The sequence below is a fragment of the Emys orbicularis genome, chromosome 2 (genome assembly GCF_028017835.1).
Source record: "Emys orbicularis isolate rEmyOrb1 chromosome 2, rEmyOrb1.hap1, whole genome shotgun sequence".
Lineage (NCBI taxonomy): Eukaryota > Metazoa > Chordata > Testudines > Emydidae > Emys > Emys orbicularis.
This window is the reverse complement of record NC_088684.1, coordinates 219,228,669-219,254,425: the sequence shown is the minus strand read 5'-3', so window position 1 is coordinate 219,254,425 and position 25,757 is coordinate 219,228,669. Positions and strand designations below refer to the sequence as shown.

At 43.1% G+C, this 25,757-nt stretch overlaps 1 protein-coding gene across 1 annotated transcript in view; it reads left to right on the top strand.

The window, feature by feature from the left end:
• The window catches only part of ANO10 (anoctamin 10), a 264,625-nt gene that overhangs the window by 43,280 nt on the left and 195,588 nt on the right, over nt 1-25,757 (top strand). The window contains exons 10-11 of the mRNA XM_065399449.1: nt 12,118-12,309; nt 14,573-14,701. Coding sequence (XP_065255521.1) covers nt 12,118-12,309; nt 14,573-14,701 — 321 coding nt within the window. The remainder of the gene's footprint in view (nt 1-12,117; nt 12,310-14,572; nt 14,702-25,757) is intronic.

The following is a 25,757-nucleotide window of genomic DNA, read 5'->3' as shown; positions in this document are numbered from 1 at the left end:
GGGCAGGTTCATGCCGTGGAACGCCGATTCTGGGCCCGGGAAACAAGCACAGACTGGTGGGACCGCATCGTGCTGCAGATGTGGGACGATTCCCAGTGGCTGCGAAACTTTCGCATGCGTAAGGGCACTTTCATGGAACTTTGTGACTTGCTTTCCCCTGCCCTGAAGCTCCAGAATACCAGGATGAGAGCAGCCCTCACAGTTGAGAAGCGAGTGGCGATAGCCCTGTGGAAGCTTGCAACGCCAGACAGCTACCGGTCAGTCGGGAATCAATTTGGAGTGGGCAAATCTACTGTGGGGGCTGCTGTGATCCAAGTTGCCAGGGCAATGAAAGACGTGGTGATATCAAGGGTAGTGACTCTGGGAAACGTGCAGGCCATAGTGGATGGCTTTGCTGCAATGGTATTCCCAAACTGTGGTGGGGCCATAGACGGAACCCATATCCCTATCTTGTCACCGGAGCACCAAGCCACCGAGTACATAAACCGCAAGGGGTACTTTTCAATGCTGCTGCAAGCCCTGGTGGATCACAAGGGACGTTTCACCAACATCAACGTGGGATGGCCGGGAAAGGTACATGATGCTCGCGTCTTCAGGCACTCTGGTCTGTTTCGAAAGCTGGAGGAAGGGACTTTCTTCCCGGACCAGAAAGTAACCGTTGGGGATGTTGAAATGCCTATCGTGATCCTTGGGGACCCAGCCTACCCCTTAATGCCATGGCTCATGAAGCCGTACACAGGCAGCCTGGACAGGAGTCAGGACCTGTTCAACTACAGGCTGAGCAAGTGCCGAATGGTGGTGGAATGTGCATTTGGACGTTTAAAAGCGCGCTGGTGCAGCTTACTGACTCGCTCAGACCTTAGCGAAAAGAATATCCCCATTGTTATTGCTGCTTGCTGTGCGCTCCACAATATCTGTGAGAGTAAGGGGGAGACATTTATGGCGGGGTGGGAGGTTGAGGCAAATCGCCTGGCCGCTGATTTCGCGCAGCCAGACACCAGGGCGGTTAGAGGAGCACAGCATGGCGCGGTGCGCATCAGAGAAGCTTTGAAAACGAGTTTTGTGACTGGCCAGGCTACGGTGTGAAACTTCTGTTTGTTTCTCCTTGATGAACCCTCCGGCTCTCCCCCCCCCACCCGGTTCACTCTACTTCCCTGTAAGCCAACCACCCCACCCTCCCCTTCCCCCTTCGAGCACCGCTTGCAGAGGCAATAAAGTCATTGTTACTTCACATTCATGCATTCTTTATTAATTCATCACACAACTAGAGGGATAATTGCAAAGGTAGCCCGGGATGGGTGGGGGAGGAGGGAAGGAAAAGGACACACTGCAGTTTAAAACTTTAACTCTTATTGAAGGCCAGCCTTCTGATGCTAGGGCAGTCATCTAGGGTGGAGTGACTGGGTGGCCGGAGGCCCCCCCACCGTGTTCTTGGGCGTCTGGGTGAGGAGGCTATGGAACTTGGGGAGGAGGGCTGTTGGTTACACAGGGGCTGTAGCAGCGGTCTCTGCTCCTGCTGCCTTTCCTGCAGCTCAACCATACGCTGGAGCATATCAGTTTGATGCTCCAGCAGCCGGAGCATCGACTCTTGCATTCTGTCTGCAAGCTGACGCCACCTATCATTTTCAGCCCGCGATTCAGCCCGCCACCTCTCCTCTCGTTCATATTGTGCTTTTCTGTAATCAGTCATTGACTGCCTCCACGCATTCTGCTGTGCTCTGTCAGCGTGGGAGGACATCTGTAGCTCTGTGAACATGTCATCACGCGTCCTACGTTTTCTCTTTCTAATCTTCACTAGCCTCTGTGAAGGAGAAACATTTGCAGCTGGTGGAGGAGAAGGGAGAGGTGGTTAAAAAAGACACATTTTAGAGAACAATGGGTACACTCTTTCACGTTAAATTTTGCTGTTCACATTACACAGCACATGTGCTTTCGTTACAAGGTCGCATTTTTCCTCTTATATTGAGGGCCTGCCGGTTTGGTGTGAAAGAGCACTCACGCAGTGCCAGGCCACAGATTTCAGCTTGCAGGCAGCCATGGTAAGACACAGTCTTTTGGCTTTTTTAACCTTCTTAACATGTGGGAATGGTTTCAAACAGTAGTGCTCTCATTTCCCATACCAAGCACCCGTTGGGTTGGCCATTTAAAATGGGTTTGCAATGTAAAAGGAGGGGCTGCGGTTTCAGGGTTAACATGCAGCACAAACCCAACTAACTCCCCTCCCCCACACACCCAATTCTCTGGGATGATCACTTCACCCCTCCCACCCACCGCGTGGCTAACAGTGGGGAATATTTCTGTTCAGCAGAGCAGGAACGGGCACCTCTGAATGTCCCCTTAATAAAATTGCCCCATTTCAACCAGGTGACCGTGAATGATATCACTCTCCTGAGGATAACAAAGAGCGATAAGGAATGGATGTTGTCTGCATGCCAGCAAACACCGGGACCATACGCTGCCATGCTTTGTTATGCAATGATTCTAGACTACGTGCTACTGGCCTGGCGTGGTAAAGTGTCCTACCATGGCGGACGGGATAAGGCAGCCCTCCCCAGAAACCTTTTGCCAAGGGTTTGGGAGTACATCCAGGAGAGTACCTGGAGGATTTCCGCTCCATCCCCGTACACGTTAACAGACTTTTCCAGTAGCTGTACTGGCCGCGATTGCCAGGGCAAATTAATCATTAATCATTAAACACGCTTGCTTTTAAACCATGTGTAATATTTACAAAGGTACACTCACCAGAGGTCCCCTGTGTGCCCTCAGGGTCTGGGAGCACGCCTTGGGTGAGTTCGGGGGTTACTGGTTCCAGGTCCAGGGTGATAAACATATCCTGGCTGTTGGGGAAACCGGTTTCTCCGCTTCCTTGCGGCTCTGAGCTATCTACATTTTCTCCATCCTCATCTTCCTCGTACCCCGAACCCGCTTCCCTGTGTGTTTCTCCAGTGAAGGAGTCATAGCACACGGTTGGGGTAGTGGTGGCTGCACCCCCTAGAATGGCATGCAGCTCCACGTAGAAGCGGCATGTTTGCGGCTCTGCCCCGGACCTTCCGTTTGCTTCTCTGGCTTTGTGGTAGGCTTGCCTTAGCTCCTTAATTTTCACGCGGCACTGCTGTGCGTCCCTGTTATGGCCTCTGTCCTTCATGGCCTTGGAGACCTTTTCTAATATTTTGCCATTTCGTTTACTGCTTCGGAGTTCAGCTAGCACTGATTCGTCTCCCCATATGGCGAGCAGATCCCGTACCTCCCGTTCTGTCCATGCTGGAGCTCTTTTGCGATCCTGGGACTCCATCATGGTTACCTGTGCTGATGAGCTCTGCGTGGTCACCTGTGCTCTCCACGCTGAGCAAACAGGAAATGAAATTCAAACGTTCGCGGGGCTTTTCCTGTCTACCTGGCCAGTGCATCTGAGTTGAGAGTGCTGTCCAGAGCGGTCACAATGAAGCACTGTGGGATAGCTCCCGGAGGCCAATAACGTCGAATTCCGTCCACACTACCCCAATTCCAACCCCCTAAGGCCGATTTTATCGCTAATCCCCTCGTCAGAGGTGGAGTAAAGAAACCGGTTTAAAGGGCCCTGTAAGTCGAAAGAAAGGGCTTCGTCGTGTGAACGTGTCCAGGCTTAATTCGATTTAACGCGGCTAAAGTCGACCTAAACTCGTAGTGTAGACCAGGCCTTAGTCCTCATCAACGAAATTTTGACGCCATTGGTTCTGGGTTGGAGTGACAGAAGCCATTTTCTGATCTGTTCTACGAAGTGGGATCTATCATCATTACTGTCCTGACGGCATGACTGATACAGGTGCATCCCATGTTTTTGTCTTTGGGAAAGTCAGTTGCGGGTGAAGAACCTGCCTCCCACACTCAGAAAAAAGACTTTAGCCTGAATAGAGGATCCAAACCTCAGGGATCCTTCTCATCCACATAGTGACATACTGAACCCAGAATAGTAATACCCCATGCCTTGGGGTCCTCTGCAACCTATGTATAAGCCAGAACTCTGGCCATACTGGGGACCAGGGATTTCTATGCATGGTACCATGAATTGATTCGCTCACAGTGTGAGTCAGCCATTTCCACCAAGGGAGGAACCAGTCCTCTTGCAATTACCATCTGAGGAGGAGGAAGAACTAGTAGAGATGGATCTGAAGGTACCACCAGCACTGACCGTGTTTTCATAGTTTCTAGATGACGCCATGGCACTGGCTTCACCATCTTCACCTGATGATTTCACATAGTTTCTAGATTTCCTGAGGAGAGTGGCTGACACTCTGCAGATACCATTTGGGAGTTCAACTAACTCCTCATAAATTTCTTGGCATCCTGCAAAGTGAAGGACCAAGCAGTGTCGTGCTTCCATTCCATGAAGCCATTATGGAACCAGCTAAACTTATCTGGCACGTGCTGGCAACCTGGGCTGCTACCTCTAAAAGAAATGAGAGAAATAGTAAGGGCCATCAAGAGAAGAGAGTTTTTGTATACCCACCTGACCCCAAACTCCCCAGTTGTTCAGGCCAAGATAGAAAGGAGCAGACAGCACCAGGCCAGATCTCCTCCCTCAAATAGAGGGATATACCTGTTGAAGATCTTTACATCAGCCAGCCTGCAATTTAGAATAGTTGACACGCAAGCTTTACTTTCAAAATACAACTTTATTAATTGTTATAAATTCCAAGGATTTGCAAACAAACTCCTACAGGAACACAAAGTGCAGTTCCAGGCATTGATTGAGGCAGGAAAGCTGATAGCCAGATCAACCCTGCAGTCTTCCATAGATGCAGCTGGCAGCATCATGAGCCATGGCTTCAGCAATAGTTATGTGCAGAGCGTCATGGCTTCACTCTTTGGGATTTCCGTGCAATTTACAAGCTACAGTGGAGGATCTGCCCTTTGAAGGGAATAATCTCTTCAGTGACAAAACAGACAAGTCTTTGCACTCACTAAAAGACTCAAGGGCAACCCTATGCTTATTAGAAATTGACAGCGAAGACCTGAAGAGAGAGAATCACATCCTGGAGACCTCATACGGTGCTCCAAGTTCTCCTTCCATCGATGGTCTTAGGAGCTTCTGCCAAAGAGGCAGAAGATACAGCACAGTAAACAAATGGCTCCTCCAACAATGCCTTTCCAGTGTCAACCGCAGGTCAACAGATGCCATTCACACTACCCAAGTCCGCTCTTTTATATCAAGTACCCATTTGTCTGTTGTGATGGTCCATTTTTTCCATACTTGGAAGGCCATCATAACAGACAAATGGGAACTTGATACAATACATTCAGGCTACATCACTGGCTTCTTCTCTCTTCCCCCTCCAAAAATCCCCTTCCCCTTCCCTCTTCAAGGATCCCTCTCACAACAGGATGCTCTCTCAAGAAGCTATAGAACTCAAATTACTTCCCAATACCAAAGAAGAAAGGGGACTGGAGATCCATTTTAGACCGAAGACAACTTAATATCTTTATTTGCAAGCTGAAATTTAGGATGGTTACTTTTGGTATCTATCATCCCCTCATTGTCCAGAAGGGATTGGTTCACGACTGACAATATGAAGGATGCCTATTTTCACATAGACATCCACCCTTCTCGCAGATGGTTCCTGAGATTCATCATAGGGAATGAACATTTCCAATACAAGTTGCTTCCCTTTGGCCTGCCAACAGCATGAAGGGTAAATTTACCAAAGTTCTCTTGGTCATAGCAGCTCGCTTCCATTGTCATGGGTCGTCAGTCTTCCCCTGCTTAAACAACTGGCTACTGACAGGGAGATCCTACCAGGAGATACTTTCAGCAGCCAACCAACTGATCAATCTCCAGCAGTCACTAGGACTGCACATACACTTAGAAAATTCCACTTTGGTGCAACCCTAGTCCATAGAATTATAGGAGCAACCCTGGACTTGATCACAGCCAAAGCATTTCTCCTGCAGGACAGGTTCCAGGCTATCAAACATCTTGCTGTGCAACTCAGGCTGAGCCCACAGATGCAATTATGCTCCTGTCTCATCCTTCTGGGTCATATGGCATCTTGTACTTACATAACCCCATTTGTGAAGTTATGTTCTTGCTGTCTACAGGCCCAGCTTTGCTCAGTTTAATTACTAGCCAGAGTCGTTATGAACAAACAAATCTCCCTCCCTCAAGAGGTTAGGGCCTCCCTGAGTTGGTGGGAGAATGAAGATCGCATGTGTGCGAGAGTCCCTTTCTCTCCAACCTTACTACAGAAGACTGTCATCACAGATGCCTCCATGTTTGGCTGGGGTGTTCACCTGAGCGAACACTCAGTTCAAGGCACATGGTCAGCAAAAGAAAACAGAATGGACATAAACCAGCTTGAATTGAGAGGAGTTTGGGTGGCTTTCAAGCATTTTTTTCTCACGCTCGTATAGTCTTGCCACATTCTAATGATGTTGGACATTATTACCTCTGTGTTTTATATAAACAAACAGGGAGCCATGAGATCCACCTCACTCTAATGCTGTAAAATTATGGAACTGGTGTATTCAACATCAGCAGTGCTCCTACCGGGAATAAACACCACCTGGGTGGACAGCCTCAGCAGGTGCTTCTCTCAGGACCATGAGTGGAAACTTCACGACTCAGTAATACAGACAATATTCCATCTTTGGGGGTCCCCCTCCTGCGACTTCTTTGCCTCCTGCAAGAACAAAAAGTGCCTGAAATATTGCTCAGGGCGAGAGGATGGGGAGGGGGAGGGGCAGGCTTGGGTCAGAACTCCATGGGAGATGTGCTTCTGGTTCACTGGTCAGGACAACTAATGTACATCTTTCCTCCATCTGCTCAGGACATGAGGTAATAAGAAGAATCCAGCAGGGCAAGATGTGATCAGTAGGATCCCGCTCCTAAGTGGCCCAAGGCAATTCTGGTTTCCTAGCCTCCTTCAGTTGTTAGCTCATCCACATGACAACGTTCCAGACCTTCCCAGACCTGTTGACACAACACAAAGGCGGAATCAAGCATTCCAATCGAGACTCACTGCACCTGCCAACCTGGTGTTTGCATGAGCATTGAGCCTAGAGAATAAGTGCTTGAGAGATATCCAGAAATATCCAGGCTATTCTCAACAATAGTAGAAAGGAGTCTACTAAAATGCAGTTATGCAGTCAAATGGAAGGAAATGATTTTCCATCTGGGCTCATAACCAGCATACTTCTTCAGAGGAATCAGACATCCCTGCTATCGTGGATACCTCCTGTCCCTAAAGACCTCAGGACTCTCTCTCAACTCAATACACATTCACTTTGTACCTATCAGTACCTGCCATTCCCTGATCAATAACTACTCAATTTTTGCCCATCGTTTTACACTCTGCTTCCTAAAATGCTTGCTTCAGACCATTCCACCTGTAAGCAAACCACCTCCAATGTGGGACCTTAATCTTGTCCTGTCAGTGCTCACAAAAACTCCATTTAGCATCCAGCTTGCTATAGCATCTCTCCTTGAAAGTAGCCTTTTTAATAGCCACCACCTCTCTGAGATGGGTGGGAGAACTAGGAGCCCTTATGGCAGATAAACTATTCACAGTTTTACACAAAGATCAGATCACATTGAGACTGCCAACTAAGTTTACTCCCAGGGTGATTTCGGACTTTCACCTCAAAGTATTAACTTACCTACCTTTCAGAAAGCATACACTTCTAATGAAGACAAATGTCTACATTCCTTGGATAGTCTCAGAGCAGTGATTTTCTATCTGCAGAGGACAAAACTGTTCAGAAAGAAACCTAGGTTATTGTTTCATTTAGCAGAATAGATGAGAAGTAACGCTGTATTATCCCAAAGGCTCTCTGAATGGATCTCTGGATGCAACCTCCTGTGTTATGAGCTAGCCAACACTAGCCCACCACAAGATGTGAGAGTTCACTCTGCCAGAGCCCAGGCAGCTTCAGTGTTGTTCCCATTGGTAAAATCGGCAAAGCTGCCACGTGGAGCTTGATGCATACCTTTTCTAGACATTTAAGCCATAGTTCAGGCCTCAGCAGCAGAAGCTTCCCTGGATATTGTTGTACTCCAGTTGGCTGTTTTCCCCCAGTTGTGCTTGCATGCACCTCCGTAATAGATACTGCTCCTCGATAACCCACAGTGGAATACACATAGGGACCAGCACTTGAAGAAGAAAGTGAGGTTACTTACCTGTTCTGTAACTAGAGTTCTTCAAGATGTGTGGCCCCATCTGTATTCCAGTACCGCCCCTCCCCCCCCGCTTCAGATAATGACTTGATTTGTGGTAGGGAAGGAACCAGAGAGGCAATCAGTCCTCACTGCCTGTTGTTTCCTTGGATCAGTGCACAAAGAGGTGAATGGCATAGGTGTGGACCAACGGATGCTGCTGGAAAAAAAATTTCAACCTCAGGTGCATGGTGTGTATCCGTACCCAAAGTGGAATACAGATGGGACCACGCATCTCTAAGAACTCTAGTTATAGAACAGGAAAGTATCCTCCCTTTATTGCTGTTGTCATTGTCTAGGGCATCGCTTTCTTGTCCTGTTGGCAGTTGTATCTGTTACATTTTTTTAATCTTATAAACCATCTTCAGATTTTCTACTCTCCTTGGGTGGGGGAGTTCACGGGGAGAAAGTTCATCTCTGGAGAAAATAAAATTACTTATCAGTAATTATTTTTCTCTGAAGATGTATATGAAATTTCCCAGTAGATTGCTTTTTCCCCACCCTCTTCTCATTGTTTAGAGTGTTCTGTAATTTTTTGCACATTTTTTTTAACTGTATTTTAATTGACTTTATTTTGGAAATTACCTCTGCCTGTGGTTTTTTTCTTTTCTTTTTTTCTTTTTAAGGAACTGACAAGACAGCATAGGGCACTGACCCCAGAACTCTGTGAGTTGCCCCTAAGAGTTCCCCAGAGGCTCAGAACTTTTACCCATAGGAGTTCCTGCCTGGTCAGATGCTGGAAGCACAGAACCAAAAATGTTAATGCATTATAATATATAGTTTCAGAGAATAAGTATTACAGTTAAGTAATTTATCTCTTAGTAGGCAGTAGTTCATGACACAATTTGGAATTTGCCTAGAACAACAGATCAAATGCTTCTCTCGTTGCATAAAATGCTGCAGAATTAGAAGCAGGAGGAGAATATTTAAATAGTATTTTTACATCTTAAAAGTTCTATAAGTATTAATCCTCACAACACCCTTGGCAGAAAGGTAAATATTATCCACATTTTACATATGCAGAAACTAAGATTCAGAGAGATTAAGTAATTTGCCCAAATGCACACAGGCCAATCTCAGTTCACTAGATTACATGTACTTAAGGGCTCAGTTTTACTTCTCATCTGAAAACTAACAATAGCTCTGCATTGTAAGAGTGAAAGTGCAGTATTACACCAGTGGTTTTCAAACAGTGAACTATTGGTGGTCAACAGAGTATTTCTAGAATTATAACTTTCACAAGGGAGAAACATCTGTCTGTCTTTAAATGCTGATATTTCCAGGAGTCTGGCATAGAATCATTGTAGGATTTCCAGTGACTTTCAACCAACTCCACTTAAAAAAAGCAGAGCAGTCCTCAACCCCAATCTCTTAGTCCTGCCAGGTTGCTTCATACTTAACTTTGTTGGATTTTAGGGGGCATACATTTAATCATTCAGATCCAAAATTGGAAGGGTACCAAACAAACAAGACAGATCCAAACTACAACATGGAGAGAGTAAAACTGTTGAGTGCTGTTGGGATAAGAGGAGACTTAAATACTAATAGTGTAGGGCTTTATGTTAGGTAGAAGATATAAAAATGGGAGGGAAGGAGAAGATGGTCCTACTCAAACTGCTACACCCATTGCACTAAAGTGCATCTTGTCTCTTTAATACTTCCCTCATTTTACTACCTTATATAGCTTTTTATTGTAATTTTCACAAGAAAGTTGTGGAAATAAGACTCGGAGGTTGGGAGTGGAGCTATCCCTAAGATGATCTCTATTTTAAGTAATAGCGTACAGTATGAAGACTTTTGAAAATCCATTGTCTTATGCTTAAACATAGCTGCTCAGAGCTAGGAAGTAGTAGTGGTGGCCACCTATTCCTCACCTCTGTGCTGCACTGAGAGTCTTAAAAGGGCATATCTACATGTACAGCGCTACAGCTGTGCCGCTGCAGTGCGTCTGGTGAAGACGCTCTATGCCGACAGGCGAGAGCGCGCCCATCAGCATAATAAAACCGCATCAGCGAGCGTCAGAAGCTATGTTGGCAGAGAAGCTTTCCCGCCGACATAGTGCTGTCCACCCTGGCACATATGTTGGTGTAACGTATGCCCTGAGCGACACAAGTTATGCCGACATAAGCTGTAGTGTAGACATAGCCACAATGTGGATGGGGTGAGGGAGCAGCTCCAGGAGTAGCCTGCAGTAATCAAGAGGAGGAGCTGAAAGGAAAACTTTGCTCACTGCTTGCAGCACTGTTTGAGTGATCGTAACAACAGGGGCAAATGTGTTACCATCACTCTAGTTGAGTGACACTTGGAAAGTATCCTTAAACAAGCAGGAAGTAAAATTCAGAGTTTATGTAAAATATTTCTGTGGGTATATCTTAGGGTTTTTAAAGGTTAGCTCCCCTGGGGTCTAATCTGTAAATTAAATAGCTTATCAGACACAGCTGTACTATGCTGCTTAACAGTGAGCTTGACTGGGTAATGTAGCTGAAATGGCCCCCTCCTCCCATATCCATGAGCTGATTTCTGAGCTTGTAGGCTTCTACTGCCTCTTTGTGTTTTGCTGGTGAAAATACATTAGATACCAGAGAGGCTAGCCAGCTTGACAGCTCAGCTTTCAGCAGGAAGACTGAAAAGAGCCATGCTACTGATGCAGAGCCAAAAATGGCTTTCTTACTTTTTTCATGATCCTCACTGTAATTATTTAAAATAGTCTCTAATCTTTATTTTCCCCCCTCTCAAAATGAAATATGCTAAACGCGTCTCTCTCTGAGGGAACACTGCATAGCAAGAAATAGTTAAAATGGAATCCATTTGATGGCTTTTCATGGTCAGGAAGCAAACATAACTATTCTCTTATGCAATGGACACTTTTTCTTAAAAGGTATTATACTATTTTGTAATGTTAGATGATTTTTTATTTTTAAATTTTTTATTTACTTTTAAAAAATATTTTATAAAAGCATTTTATTAATTGATTATGAAATTTGTCACAATAAAAGGGTTGATTAACTATCCAAACTGTTGGTTTAAAGGTTAGATGATTGGCATTTTGCAGATGTGCCCAGGACACGCTTTTTGCATGAATTTGGTATCCTGTTCAGTTGCCAGAACTGCTTTTGACTTGTCATGCTATAGTTTCAGTGTTTGTCCTCTCAAGTAGGCCGCAGGCTACTAACTTTGCCTTTTGATTTTAATATGGCGTAGCTCAGAAAGACAAGAAAAAGTTTACATGTACGTCAGCCTACAGTTGCTTTTGTTTATCGTTCACACTGGCAGTCTGAAATGATAACATTTTTCTTAGAGGAACAAGGTAGGTAAGGTAATATTTCTTATTGGACCAATTTCTGGTGGGGAAAGATGCAAGCTTTTGAACTTGCATAGAGCTCTTCTTTTCTCTTTTACTAACAGAAGTTGGTTCAGTAAAAGACATTACCTCACCCACCTTGTCTCTCTAATATCCTGGGATTAACACTGTTACAACAACGCTACGAACAGCTTGTTATGCAGCTCTTTGAAGCTTGTCATACTAGTTTAAAGTCATGGCAACATCTTACCTACACTGTGGTTTGCCTGTAGTTACTACCTCATTGAGGTACTGGGAAGATTGAATATTTAAACCTGTTTGTAGGATTAGTTCATGTTTTTTAATGTTTTATGCCAATAATAAAGGTATTTACCAGTAATATTGTAGAAAGTCCTTTTGACCAAAAGAACACTCTTGCCCCCATCATAAACAGGATTAGAATAAAACTCCAGATTAGACCAAAGTTAAGTAATTTAGAGGATAAGTGCTTTGGGTTCCCCTACTGCTCCTTCCTAAAAAATTGAGTGGGGCTGGGGAGGAAAGCATGTGGTTACCATACTGTTAATTCTGCTTTTCATCATATATTTAGATATGGATAAAATGTGCTTATTTTGTCTCTGTTTTTCAGGGCACCTTTGATGATTACTTGGAGTTGTTCTTACAGTTTGGTTATGTGAGTCTTTTCTCATGTGTGTATCCTTTAGCAGCTGTCTTTGCAGTGCTAAACAACATCACAGAGATGTATTTTGATGCCTTAAAAATGTGCAGGGTCTTCAAACGTCCATTTTCACAACCCACAGCAAATATTGGAGTTTGGCAGGTAACCTGGTTTTCACTTTTCTTTATTTGTTTGCACTTGTATGTCACCATAAGCTTAGGCTGCTTGTTGTTCCATCAATTGCTGTTAGAGTGTACTAGAGATACCTCTCCTCTTCAGTGCCTTAGGACGTTACCCATTTCTAGTAGGATTTTCAACTATCTGCCATTCTGAGTTACCTTCCTTAATCCCATCTTCCTTTGGTTTTTTTTGGACTACATGTATTGCATTCATATTGCAGTTGCAAGAGACAGCAACTTCTTCTTTTTAAGACTGCAGTAATAAGTTGTTAGTGATCATGAAATAGGTTGCGGGTGGTGTCAAGTGGGTGGTCTGTGTTAGACCCAGTTTTATTTAACATCTTCCCTAATAATATGGAAGGGGGGACAAAGAGCACAACAATTAATTTAATTAGTATATTATTTTAAATTGTGAGGTGTTGAAAATATTGTTGGGGGGAAAAATGCAAAATGACAGAGATTAGATATATGAATAGGAAACAACAAAGGAGATTAATCTTTAAAAAATACAAATAAATCATTTTGAGAAAATATCATTAGAAATGCACACAGATATTCACTGGGATAGAGTTATATTTCGAAGCACTATAATGCTAGATAACACTAACGGGTGATGCTGGACAGCAACTGCACATGGTATACATTTGCAATATGCCTTTTGGGCTGACCACATAGAAGTAGCCACAACCAGCTAACATTTTAAAACATTATTGTCTCTGTATGTACTAGGTGTTTAGTGGTCTTTGAAAATGTGTAAATTAAAACATGTTAGTTAATACACTTTAAATCACTGTTCCTTTCCCCAGTGTAGATGATCTCTTAGAAGTCTTATTGAATTTAATGGCTAGTTCTTTTTTTTTACACTTTTTTTATATCATTCTTTTCAGTTAATTGTGGGAATGTGTTTAATTTTATGAATATAACAAAGTAAATTGCTTTTAGTAATCAATTTTGTGTATGAGGTGCAGTAGTAAGGTGTTAGATTAGATAGAGGGTATTCTATGTAAAGAACATTTGAATTATTGTATTGGCCAAGCTGAGTCAATGATTTATTGTCATAGTGAATGTAGTTTCTGCTGATTCATCATGGCAGACACTATGTTTTGCCAGTCTTCTTTACTCACAGGGAGATTTCTCATTTATAAGTCAGATTTTCAAAGGTATGCACAGTATTGCAGTTATATTTGCATGCACCTATTTTATGCATGCTTTTTAGATTATGAGCTCCTCAGTGCAGGATTCATCTTTCTTGAATGTATATAAAGTACCTAGCATGTGTGTGCTACTGTAAATAAAAAATAACACACATCCATTTATGTCCATGTAAATCCAGGTGTCTGGGAACATGCACATAACAAGTCAGTCACCTTGCTGGCATGCACATGTAAATACTTGATGTACAGATGAAAGTGTATAATTCTGTGTACTTGCGTTTGAAAACATGGCTCATTTTATGCCAACAAGTTTTGGCTGGCAGAATGAGTTGTTTAAAAATCTTATTCTGAATCACCCTGGTGTTTTCATATACGTAATATTCCAATACTTAATATTGAAGATGCAGTAAAAACCTCAGCATAGAACACCAGAAAATTTCTTTTTAAAGTCAGATTTAAATGCTAAAATACCCCTGATTAAAACTTTGCCCTTTGACACTGATTACGTTGGAGGTGGCTTTTCCTTAGGAACACACTGTACACCAGTCAGTCAGATGGCTTATGTGTAGGAGTATGTGCTACCATTTGCATGTTCACGTCTTGGGTCAGATGAAAGTACTAAAGATAGGGATGTCATTCAGCCATTTTTTTTTTGAGTTAATTCTGATTTTCAGGAAATGATTTCATATCCTGCAAATCTAGCTTATGAGACGTAAATGGTCCCAAAATAACTTTCAGGGCCTGTGAAATGTCATCATATTGTGACGAACAGTGCCTGAATTTTCCCAAGCAAACACAAAGAAGAGGCAACCATAGCTGTGGAGGTACAGTTTGGAGGGTGCTAATGATGGGTTTTGTGATGGTGTAACCCTGCTTATCCATTTAAGAGGAGATGTTGACAGGTTCCTGATAGAATCTGTTCAACTTTTCATCCGGTAGAAATCAAATTTAAAGGAAAAAGGAGGGTAAAAATGTTGGGTCTGTCAGAACTTGGTACATGTGGGACAAGGTTTCTTGTCCCAAGAGGAGCAAGAGGACTGGAGGTAGTTGACATATTGGTATTAATTATATTCCATTTTTGTTTTATTTCAGTTGGCTTTTGAAACTATGAGTGTTATCTCAGTAGTTACTAACTGTGCACTGATTGGATTGTCTCCACAAGTAAATGCACTTTTTCCAGATTCAAAAACGGACCTTATTTTGATTGTGGTATTAGTGGAGGTAAGTATGAGATTTAAATATCTGCATGTTTTTTTAGTAGCAAATGGCATTTACATCACTTGGAATTTCTAATATCTCATTTTTCACATCTTTTTCTCTCATTTACCAGGAAATGGAAATTCTAGCATCAGAATGGGTTTTTCATTGTTTTTACTCTTATATTAAATTTTTATTCTTGGCACTTTCATCTACTATGGATGTTGCACCTATGCTCTGCCACATAGTCTGAAATATTAAGTGTATGTTGCATTATGTATTTCAAGAAGGATTTAATAGTACTAACACAAGAATAAACTTAGGTTTGTAATGTAGACATACCCTAAGTTGACCTATATTAGGTTGACTTGCAGCCCTCACAGTAATTACTGCTGTGGTGCATGTTCACACTACCCTCCTTGGGTTGGTGGACTATGTCCTAACCAGGAGTGCCCCTTGCCCCTGCCCCTGTTCCTGTGTGGAGCAGGGGAAAGCCAGGCAGCCTTGTCAAGTTCACTGCTCACTGAGCTGTGAAATTGACAAGGCTGCCCAGCTTGGTGTGTGCGGGGGAAGGGCTGCCACTGGGCTTCTCACGCCAGCTGTGATCAGGGTCCGAAGCCGCCTAGCTCTCCAGGGGAGCAGGGGCAGCAGGGCTCGAGCTGCCCAGCTTTCTTGTCACTTTCATGGCTCCTGCCGTGAAAGTGACAAGACAGATGATGTAAGGGATGCAGTGTCTACACAACATCGCCCAAACTACATGGACATAAGCCTTACACCTCTTGTGAAGGTGCAGTTGTTATACTGCTAAAGTAGAGCATTACATCGGTAGGAGGAAGACTACTGTGTAGACAATGACATAATTAGGTCAACGTAAGCTGACTTATGTCAATGTAACTTTGTAGTGTAGACCAGCCCTTAGTGTATTTTATTCCTCGGGGTCAGATGCTCTCATACTGGGGTTTGTGGCCCCAACAGATCAATAAAGATTTTGTATGGGGTCTACAGATTGTGTAAATACATTTTTATTGAGAAAATGCGGACAAATTATCCAAAAATGTTATAAAAGATGTAAATCATGTATATAATGTATATAAGATATAAATTATAACAGAGGGTGAGAAACATTAAGAGGAATAAGTGAAAGGGAAAGATTTGAAAAGAAATGGTCACTTGATATTGAGGGTGGAGAGAGAGAGGAATGTTCCATACAGCAAGAGACTGGAGAGGAAAAGTCTTCCACCCTAGAATTGGCCAGATTGTGTGAAAGGCAAGAGTGTAGGCTGATGCTGGATGAGCAAATAGTGAGAAGGGGAGTAGGAAGACACTGAGGGCTGTTCTACACTACTGCTTATGTTATTGTAAATTACATCGCTCAGGGGTGTGAAAAAGAGACGCTTCCCCGAGCGACGCAAGTTATAGCAACCAAAGCGCTATCTACACTGGTGCTGTGTTGGTGGGAGATGCTCTTTAGCTGACATAGCTTCCACTTCTCGTGGAGGTGGAGTAATTATGCTGATTGGAGAGCGCTGATGTAGCGCTATAGTGTAGACTTGCCCTAAGATCGGAAAGTTTATTCCCAGAGGGAAGAAAGCCATTCAGAAAAGGACAGATCCACTGTTTTAAGAGAAAATGTTATTTCATCTTGCTTTTCATATACAAATGTAAATTTTGGTTCTGTGCTGTAAAGTTTATAACACAGTAATTGTACTTGTAAATTGATTTTAGTTTTTGTTTGTTTTAGACTTTATTAATACAAAGATGTTGGAATAATGCATGTAAATAAAATTATTACCGTATAGTGTAATCTTTTTACACTTAATTAACATTGAAATCATTTTATGGAACTGGCTAGTCATGATTTGTTTCCCTTAACTGGCTAGCCATGATTAGACATGGTCACTTAGGATTTGAGAAGGTTAAAGTGTGCTTATTTTTGACTTTGTTGTGTAATGTGTAGCATTCTTTAGCATTGTAAGACTGTTGATTTATGTTCTCAATTTGTTACAAATTGAGAAAATAGGATATTTGACTTTGATAATAGGGAATATCTAATTTTGAAAGTGCTTTTGGACTTTGCATGATTGTGGTTGGACCCTTACAAACAGAGGAGAATGAAAACCCTTATACTTGGTTTTTTTGGATTTTTTAAAAATCAGGACGTACTATTTAAAAGCTTGTCAGAAACTGTACATTTTTAAAATTAATGTTGAAAGTATCATTGCAAACTGGTTCCATGGTTCCCTTAGTTTTTTCATTGCATTTCTACAAATTGTTTTACTGTCTGAGAAATACAAGAAGAAAATCACAAAATTAGTCAGTGGTTAAGAATGTACTTTTTCTTAAGTTTGAAACAAAGCATAGTAAACCAACTAATGATTGTTTATGTGGATTTTTGTTAGTTATTTCAACTCCAGCTCCCACTGCAAAAGAGCAGAAGGAAAAGAATGTTAAAAATGATGTTTAAAAACTTTTTTTTAACATTTCCAGGCTCCCGACACACACTTTTTTGTAGTCAGTTTTTTTTAAAAATATTAAATTTTATATGATTTGAACTCTACAGCCTTCTGAGTCCAAAGTTATCAATATCAATCAGGCAATGGTAGAGTGCACATAATTTTGCAATATTTTCTATAATACAAGTTATTGTGAAATGTTATATGAAGACTGTGGAGTTAAAAGAAAGTCTGTTCTCCAGCTGGTATAAAATCTTTGTGAGACAAAGATGTGTATATTGGTAAATTTATTTTTTTTAAATTGTATTGAAACAGACAAACATAATGGGCTTACTTTTCATTTACATAAGACAATTTACAATGCTCTGGCAATGTAACTTTCTTCATAACGGAAAAGAAAGGCACCAGAGAATACCCACAGTATTCTTGCCGGCAAGTTAAAGAAGTATGGGCTGGATGAATGGACTATAAGGTGGGTAGAAAGCTGGCTAGATCGTCGGGCTCAACGGGTAGTGATCAATGGCTCCATGTCTAGTTGGCAGCTGGTATCAAGCGGAGTGCCCCAAGGGTCGGTCCTGGGGCCGGTTTTGTTCAATATCTTCATTAATGATCCGGAGGATGGCGTGGACTGAGCTCTCAGCAAGTTTGCAGATGCTGGAGGGTAGAGATAGGATACAGAGTGACCTAGACAAATTAGAGGATTGGGCCAAAAGAAACCTGATGAGGTTCAACAAGGACAAGTGCAGAGTCCTGCACTTAGGACAGAAGAATCCCATGCACTGCTACAGACTAGGGACCGAATGGCTAGGCAGCAGTGCTGCAGAAAAGGACCTTGGGGTTACAGAGGATGAGAAGCTGGATATGAGTCGACAGTGTGCCCTTGTTGCCACGAAGGCTAATGGCATTTGGGGCTGTATAAGTAGGGGCATTGCCAGCAGATCGAGGGACGTGATCATTCCCCTCTATTCTGCATTGGTGAGGCCTCATCTGGAGTACTGTGTCCAGTTTTGGGCCCCACGCAACAAGAAGGATGTGGAAATATTGGAAAGAGTCCAGCGGAGGGCAACAAAAATGATTAGGGGGCTGGAGCACATGACTTACGAGGAGAGGCTGAGGGAACTGGGATTGTTTAGTCTGCAGAAGAGAAGAATGAGGGGGGATTTGATAGCTGCTTTCAACTACCTGAAATGGGGTTCCAAAGAGGATGGATCTAGACTGTTCTCAGTGGTACCAGATGATAGAACAAGGAATAATGGTCTTAAGTTGCAGTGCGGAAAGTTTAGGTTGGATATTAGGAAAAGCTTTTTCACTAGGAGGGTGGTGAAGCACTGGAATGGGTTACCTAGGGAGGTGGTGGAATCTCCTTCCTTAGAGGTTTTTAAGGTCAGGCTTGACAAAGCCCTGGCTGATGATTTAGTTGGGAATTGGTCCTGCTTTGAGCAGGGGGTTGGACTAGGTGACCTCCTGAGGTCCCGTCCAACCCTGACATTCTATGATTCAAACTGTTGTAATTAGCAGTTATGTTGTGACATGTCTGCTCATTGACTTCAAGAGAGAAAAGGGGAGAGTGACTGGCTGACTCCTCTGCCAACTACTCCTGAACCCAGGGGAAAGTTTCTTGGGCTGGGATGGGAATGAGGAAACTATGAGTTCCTATCTCACCTTTACTGTCAGTTTATATTCCCATACACCTCATCATCCTTATTATTGACTAAATCCATGAACTCTATTTCTAAAAAGCAGTCAAGGACCAGCATCCATCAAATTCACACTGTAGCAGAAAATCTTAATAGGGACCTCAGCAACATTAAGGCAGAAAAATGTCCCAAATGTCTCCAACAGATGCTAAGTGAAAGCCTAATGGCATTTGGAGTGTTATTACCAGTGTGGTGGGCAATATGAAAGGAATGCAAGAGACTTCTCCCTTAATTTGTTATTTCTGTGCTTTTCAGATTTTGAGGTGTCCTGACTCAACCTTAACTGTCACTAAACAAAGTTTGTGTATATGTTGTAAATGAGAATCTGGCCAAATAGTTCTACCTTTATCGATAAAATTAAATTTAATTAAAAGCTAAAGAAATTGTACTTTTTGGCTAGAGCCAAGCAACCAGAAAAAAACATTTTTTCTTTTTTCCCCAAAAGGTGTTTTTATTTTGGTAGAATAACAAATATTCTTCAAATTGAACTCATTTCTTTATATAGTAACATTTGACAGTATTCAATACTAAAGGCAGAGTTGCAGGACACCATTGTAAGCATTCTGTACCAGACCCTTATATATTTGTGAAAAGAAAGTGTTTTACATTAAAAACCACTAACTATGCTGCTTTCTGCTGTTTCTATGGAAACAAACATCGTATCAGCAAAATCAGAGTAAAGGAATTAAAATATCCAATCTTTCCAAAGTGTTGAAGCAGTGATTTTAAAGCAGCTGACCCATTTTCATCAATCCAACATCTGCTTCCATGGCAACATGATTTGAACTAGCAGCCAGCAGCAGAATTACTGAAAGTCTTTCTTTCTTTTCTTTCACTTGTGGATAGATGCTGAATGAGTGCTGCAAGTGCACTTTTCAAACAAAGGAGTAAAAGTAAATACCTTCAAGCAGGATAAAGTCAGCCATTCCCTAACACATCTTTAAAACAGTTACTTACCACAATAACTGTAGTTCTCTGGACAAGGTGGGTAAGGTAATATATCTTTTATTGAACCAACTTCTGTTGGTGAAAGAGACAAGCTTTTGAGCTTACACAGAGCTCTTCTTCAGGTTTCAGAAAGCTACTCCAAGTGTCGCAGCTAAATCCAAGTGGGAGTGCCCATATCACATATCCACACTCTTTGGGGAAACGTGCCCCTGGTGTGCAAGCCTGGACATTTCTAGCCTGCAAATGCCCTTTGGGTCCAAGTGCATAGCCACCTTCTCCTTTTGTGCAGAAACCCACAAATACAAAAGGGGGACTGGACCCAAACTCTATCTTGTTTCTTACATTAATGTGGGAATACCTGAGAAGTGACTCTCAGGAAGTTTGGTAAGTGTGTGGGGTTTGTGGATCCATAGGAACAATCATCTTGAAGAACTACAGTTACTATGTTAGGTAACATTTTTGTCTTTCTTTGAAAATTGCCCATATGGATTTCCACTGTTGATCACTAGTCTAGGAGGTGTGAAGAGTGTTAGTTGAAAACTGGATTGCAGTACTATTCCCCCCAAAGAAGGAGCCAAGTATAGGAATTATGGTTGCATAAAGGTGTGTATACAACTCCAAGTAGCATCCTTGAATAATTCATTAATGAAGATATTGTGAAGCCATTCTGTAAAGTCTACCTTAGACCTAAAGAAATGTGCCCTAATCTCTTCAGACAGGTGAACATCTGCCAGGCTGTAGCAGACAAATGTTAGGAATCCATTTAGACCGCTTTTGTATGGAAGATGGACCCATCTTTGGTCTTATCTCTGAATCACAAAAACTCCAGGGATTTGTGGATTGGATTAGCCATATTAGTAATAATTAATAGTATGACATCTATAAGTATGAAGCCTGACCTTCCAAGTATATGAATGTGGTTTGGGAAAAAATGGAGACACCTAACGGTTTGTCTTAAGATGAACATTAGAGATCACCATAGACAGGAATTTGGGATGAGGCTGCAGGACTACCTTACCGTATCCTTATAGAACGTGGTATAAAGGATCAGGTATCAGGAACTAGATGTCACTAATTTCTGGGCTGGCATAGTTATAAGGAATGCCATCTTCACATGGTATAATGGTGAGATGGTATAATACTAAGGGTCCAACCATAGCCCCTGTAAACTTCATAAAATCCACTTTCAGATCTGTGATGAGATGGTTCATATATTGGAAAATATATGAAGTTACCCTTTTAGACATTGTTTCTCTAGGGGAAACAAACTGAAAATCCATACACCAGAGGTTGAAAAGCAGTAATGTTGGCTAGTTAATAAAGCTCAAAAATTAACCTTTTGACTGTTTTAAGTGCTGCAGATAATCAAAGGGATTGAGAACCATCTTGGATTTACTCCTTTCTGAGTTTTCCAGATGGAGTCACTTCCATTTCATGCAGCAGATCTTCCTTCTCAAAGGCCTCCTCAGTTTATAGTAAAGGCTTTTGAACTTCTGCAGAACACTGCAGATCCAGTGCCTCAACAATCCAGAAGCAAAACTGTAAACCTGAGAGACTTTTGATGTAGGTGAAGAATCACAACCCAATTCTGAGTCGATAGATGGTAGACTTGGAAATAGGACTTGTGGGTTCCAGTATTGGTTCTAGTATGCTGGAGAACCAAGATTGATGAGTATGGGGTTATCAGCAGGATCTTGACTACATCCTGTTGGGCTTTTTGAATAACCCCAATCAAAGAGATGCTGGGTCCTGTCAACCTCTAGATAAAACGGTTTGAGGTGGCTTGATGCATAGTGACATCATCATTAAAATGTTTTTTCTTCATTTACTATTGAAAAAAAATGAATCCTTACAGATTTTGTGCCAAATTTCAGCCCCATGTGATTTTTAAATTACCAAGATATTAGCCCTTTAAAAACATGGGTTTATAAAGAAAGCGATAGGTGGATCCATAAGTACAAAGGTAATAATATTCCTTTAATTGTCTATATTGTAGATACCACATGCAGGAATTGCGTTCACTAAGGGAAAAAATTGACTAAAGGCTTTATTCTGCATTGAGCTCTGTAAGCACAAACCACTGTGCCTGCATGGAGCTCAATGTAGGATGGGAAAGTAACTGACTAGAGGAAAACAGGGAAACTAAGTATATGCAAATTCTTCTTTGAATAGTATACCTATGGGTTTTCTGCTTCAGGGGCCCATGTGCCTGTGATTAGAGATTTTTCAATAGCAGTGCCCATTTCAGCCCATGCGCTCCAAACGTCCTTGGTCCCCGTAAAGAGGGTATATAGAGCTGTGCAGGTGAACCACCCTCAGTTCCTTATAAACTGCCTATGGCCTTAGAACATATAGCATGTTTGCATCAAACTTAGCTTATAGCTTAGTCTTACAGTTCTTAGTTTAGAATAGTTTAGTTCAAGTTAACTTAGCTTTTTCAGTTTTTAATGGGGTTTTCTATTTAAATCTCCCCCCTACCCCCCGCTTGGTGTGAGGGGTTGTTTTCACTGGGGTACGCTGGGATTCAAATGCTACCTCTCCTGCCAGGAATCCACCCAGTTAGTGACTGACACGGTCAGTTTTTCCGCTGTTTGAGAGAGACCCACATACAGTACCTTTGAAGTGTAAGATCTACAGTTCTTTTAAAAACGTATTTAGGAAAAACAGAGATATTAAAGAAGTTTAGCTTCCTTGCGGTGGAGCAAGCCCTGTGACAGCCTTGGATCCAGGCCCAGAAAACCCATCTGAACATTAGCCTTTGAGTTCACGTAGGGCCCCACTAACCTCTGCATTCTGGTCACCGGGATCCTGCGGGAGATGAGAATGGAAGATACTGACATATCTCCAAAGAAGCGGAATTCTAGATCTTGTAACGTATACCAGTTTCTCTTTGAAGGAGGCTAACCTCAGAGACTGACTGCTTCGGAGACCTCAGGTTCTGTGGGGAGTATTGTTGAGGCTTCAACCTGCTCTGGTATCAGGAGTTCTTCAAAGACTTTCAATTCTTTGAAAAACTACAGTGGCAAACATAGTTGGTACTGAAACTGACCCAGGTACCTATCTAGCAGAGACCCCAAATGCTCTGCTTGAAAGAGATATGTGCTACCTACTGATTCCTTGGGTGTTGATACCTAAACTGGTACCCCAAAAGTCATTGTTGGTACTGGTGTCATCTAGGAGACATGTACCACCAAAACAATTAGGCCCCCCCGATACTGATGCCATCTTCTAAAATGGGACCACCGAAGCAGTTAGCTCTTTTGGTACCAACTCCGGTGACCCTGGAGCCTTGGCTTCATTTGGCTCACATGCACTCAATACTGCAGGAATTTAGACAATCCATAAACTTGGTAGTTTTGGATGAGCTGGAGTCTCCTTTATTAATGGGCACCGAACAATTATTGGTACAAAGATCTACTGAGTCACCGAGGCCTTATTTTCCCCCAGTGCCTCCTAGCTCTCTGGTACCGACAGTGCTGGACAGTCAGCTGTCTTCACCTCCACGGTCTGTCCTGCCCCTGGGCTGTGTTGAGGATGACTTCTCAGATGTTGGTATCAGGATCTCCAATCTATCATCAAAGGGACATCTCCCCGACTACCTTCCCTCAGAGGGAAATTCCAAGGGAGAAACAACTCTGTGTCCCTTCTTACTGACATGACCAATCCTGGATGTTCCCTCCTGTGCCTTATGGTCCACTTCAGTGGTCATAGTGGCACCCATGGGCTGCCTATTGCCAGCAGTTCTCAAGACCCCCCTACCTCCTCCTGAGGAGATCATTGCGGGAGATACTGTCATGCTCCATCACTTCCTCCTCAACAGCCCCAAGCTCAGGAGGAGACTGAGGAGTAAGAGACTAGAGCAGACAAGGAGGCGACAACACAAACTAACATTTCATCATTATCATGAGACAAGGCTGTAATGCCTCCCCCATCTTCTGTAGCTGATGATTTCAAGCAGTTTCAGGAGCTGATGAAATATATTGCTGATTCATTACAAATTCTGAGAGAGGAGGTCCGGGATATCAACGTAAACCTTTGGACCTTCTACAGACTCTGTTTGAGTGACTCTGCCAGTGAATGAAGCCTTATTGGATTCTGCCAAGAACATATGGCAAACTCATATCAGTACACCGTCCACTTGCAAAAGGCCGATAAGAAGTAGTATGTCCTGGTGAAAAAATTTTATTTTTTGTTCTCCCACCCTCCATCAAATTCTCTAGTTTTGGAGGCTGTCAATGAGCATGGCAGACATCACCATATGTAGTCTACACCTTCCAATAAAGACCAAAAGTGACTGAACCTATTTGGTCAGAAGAGCTACTCTTCAGCGACCCTGCAATTTTCGATCACAAATATACTTTGCAATTAGGGCTTGGTTAACAACACCAATTATGATGAATTCAACAATTTTATTGAACAGCTTTCTGTGGAACATTGTGAGCAGTTCAAGAACATCATAACTGAGGGTCAGCTCTTAGGAAGAAATTCATTGCAAGCCTCCCAAGATGCAGCCAACACTGTGTTCCCCTTCCATCTGTACTCCATCTGTACTGCATAAAGCTTCTTGGCTACAGCTGTTTGGCTTTCCTAGGGAGGTCTAAAATGCCATAAAAGACCTTCTTTTCTATGGACTTACTCTCTTCTCTTAGTACGTGGACAAATCTCTCCATACCTTGAAAGATTCCAGGGCTGCACTCAGTCCCTTGACATATACATGCCTGCAAACAAAAGAAAATTTAGCAGGTCACAAATGGCGTAGAGATCCCACCTGGTTCAGTTCTCCAATTACCACAGGCCTTCTGACCTCCTAAAAAAGGCCGAGATATCACAAGAACAGACTGCTTACGGCAACTGCTATCATCATCCAGCCATCCTCTTTGTCCAAATGTCAACTTTGACAATTTGGTTCAGGGTCTGGAGAATCCCTTCCGCAGGAATCTTCAGCTGCACCATTCCACCCACTTCCCTCCCTTTGGATTCTCTCTCTCCATCTGATAAATGGGTTTTGGAGGCTGTAGCAGGTCGAGCACTCACCGCTGCGGCACCTCCTGCTGGTTAGTCCAGGAATTAGCTCATCCCAGCCTCGGAGCGCCTCCTGCTGGCCGGTATCTCCCTACCAGTACCTGTTGCCTCATCAATCTCCACCACTGTACTTCAGGCACTTCAGGCCCCCTTATCTTGGGGTGCTGCCCCACAGCAGCACCCCCACACTCTGGGTCTCCTCTCCCAGGGGAACCCCCTCCCCCTATGCCCACCTTGCCTCAGTGGCTACTGCCAGTCATCATCTAGTCCCCTTTTTCTGTGGCAAACTGCAGTCTGTAATGGCCATTCATCATTGGCAAGGGGGTTGGACCTGCTGCCTTTCTAGCCCCAGCTGTCTTCCTGCAGCTCCAGTACCTCCTTAGGCCTTCCTGCCAGGCCTGAGCTCCCCAGCTGAACCTGCCCCTTCCCCAGCACTGCTCTGTTGAAGGTACCCCTGTGTCTCCCAGGCAGCTAGGTCCTTCTCACTCCAGGGCTGGAGTGAGACGGCTCCTTACTCACAGCCCTCTTATCAGGGCCAGCTGTGCCCTGATTGAGCTGGCCACACCTGTGGCCAGCTGCCCAGCCAGCCTCCCTCAGCTGCTCAGTCTTTTTATCCCAGAAGCGGAGTAACTGGCCCAGTACAGAGGCATAACATTGGATTACTCCATTCATTTACCTCCATCCCTCCTCCCCACTCTCCCTCCCCTTCTATTTTCAGGTATATACCTCATGAACACTTGCTGAGACAGGAAGTCATCTCCCTTGTATGTATGGGGGCCATAAAAACAGTTCCAGTCTAGCACAGGGGGAAAAGATTCCATTCCAAGTATTTTCTGGTCCCCAAAAAGGATGTGGGATGGGAACCAATATTAGATCTCAGATTCCTAAACACCTTTGTGAAATCATGGAAATTCAGGATGTGACTCTAGCAGCTATAATTTCATTGTTGGAGTCTGTGGA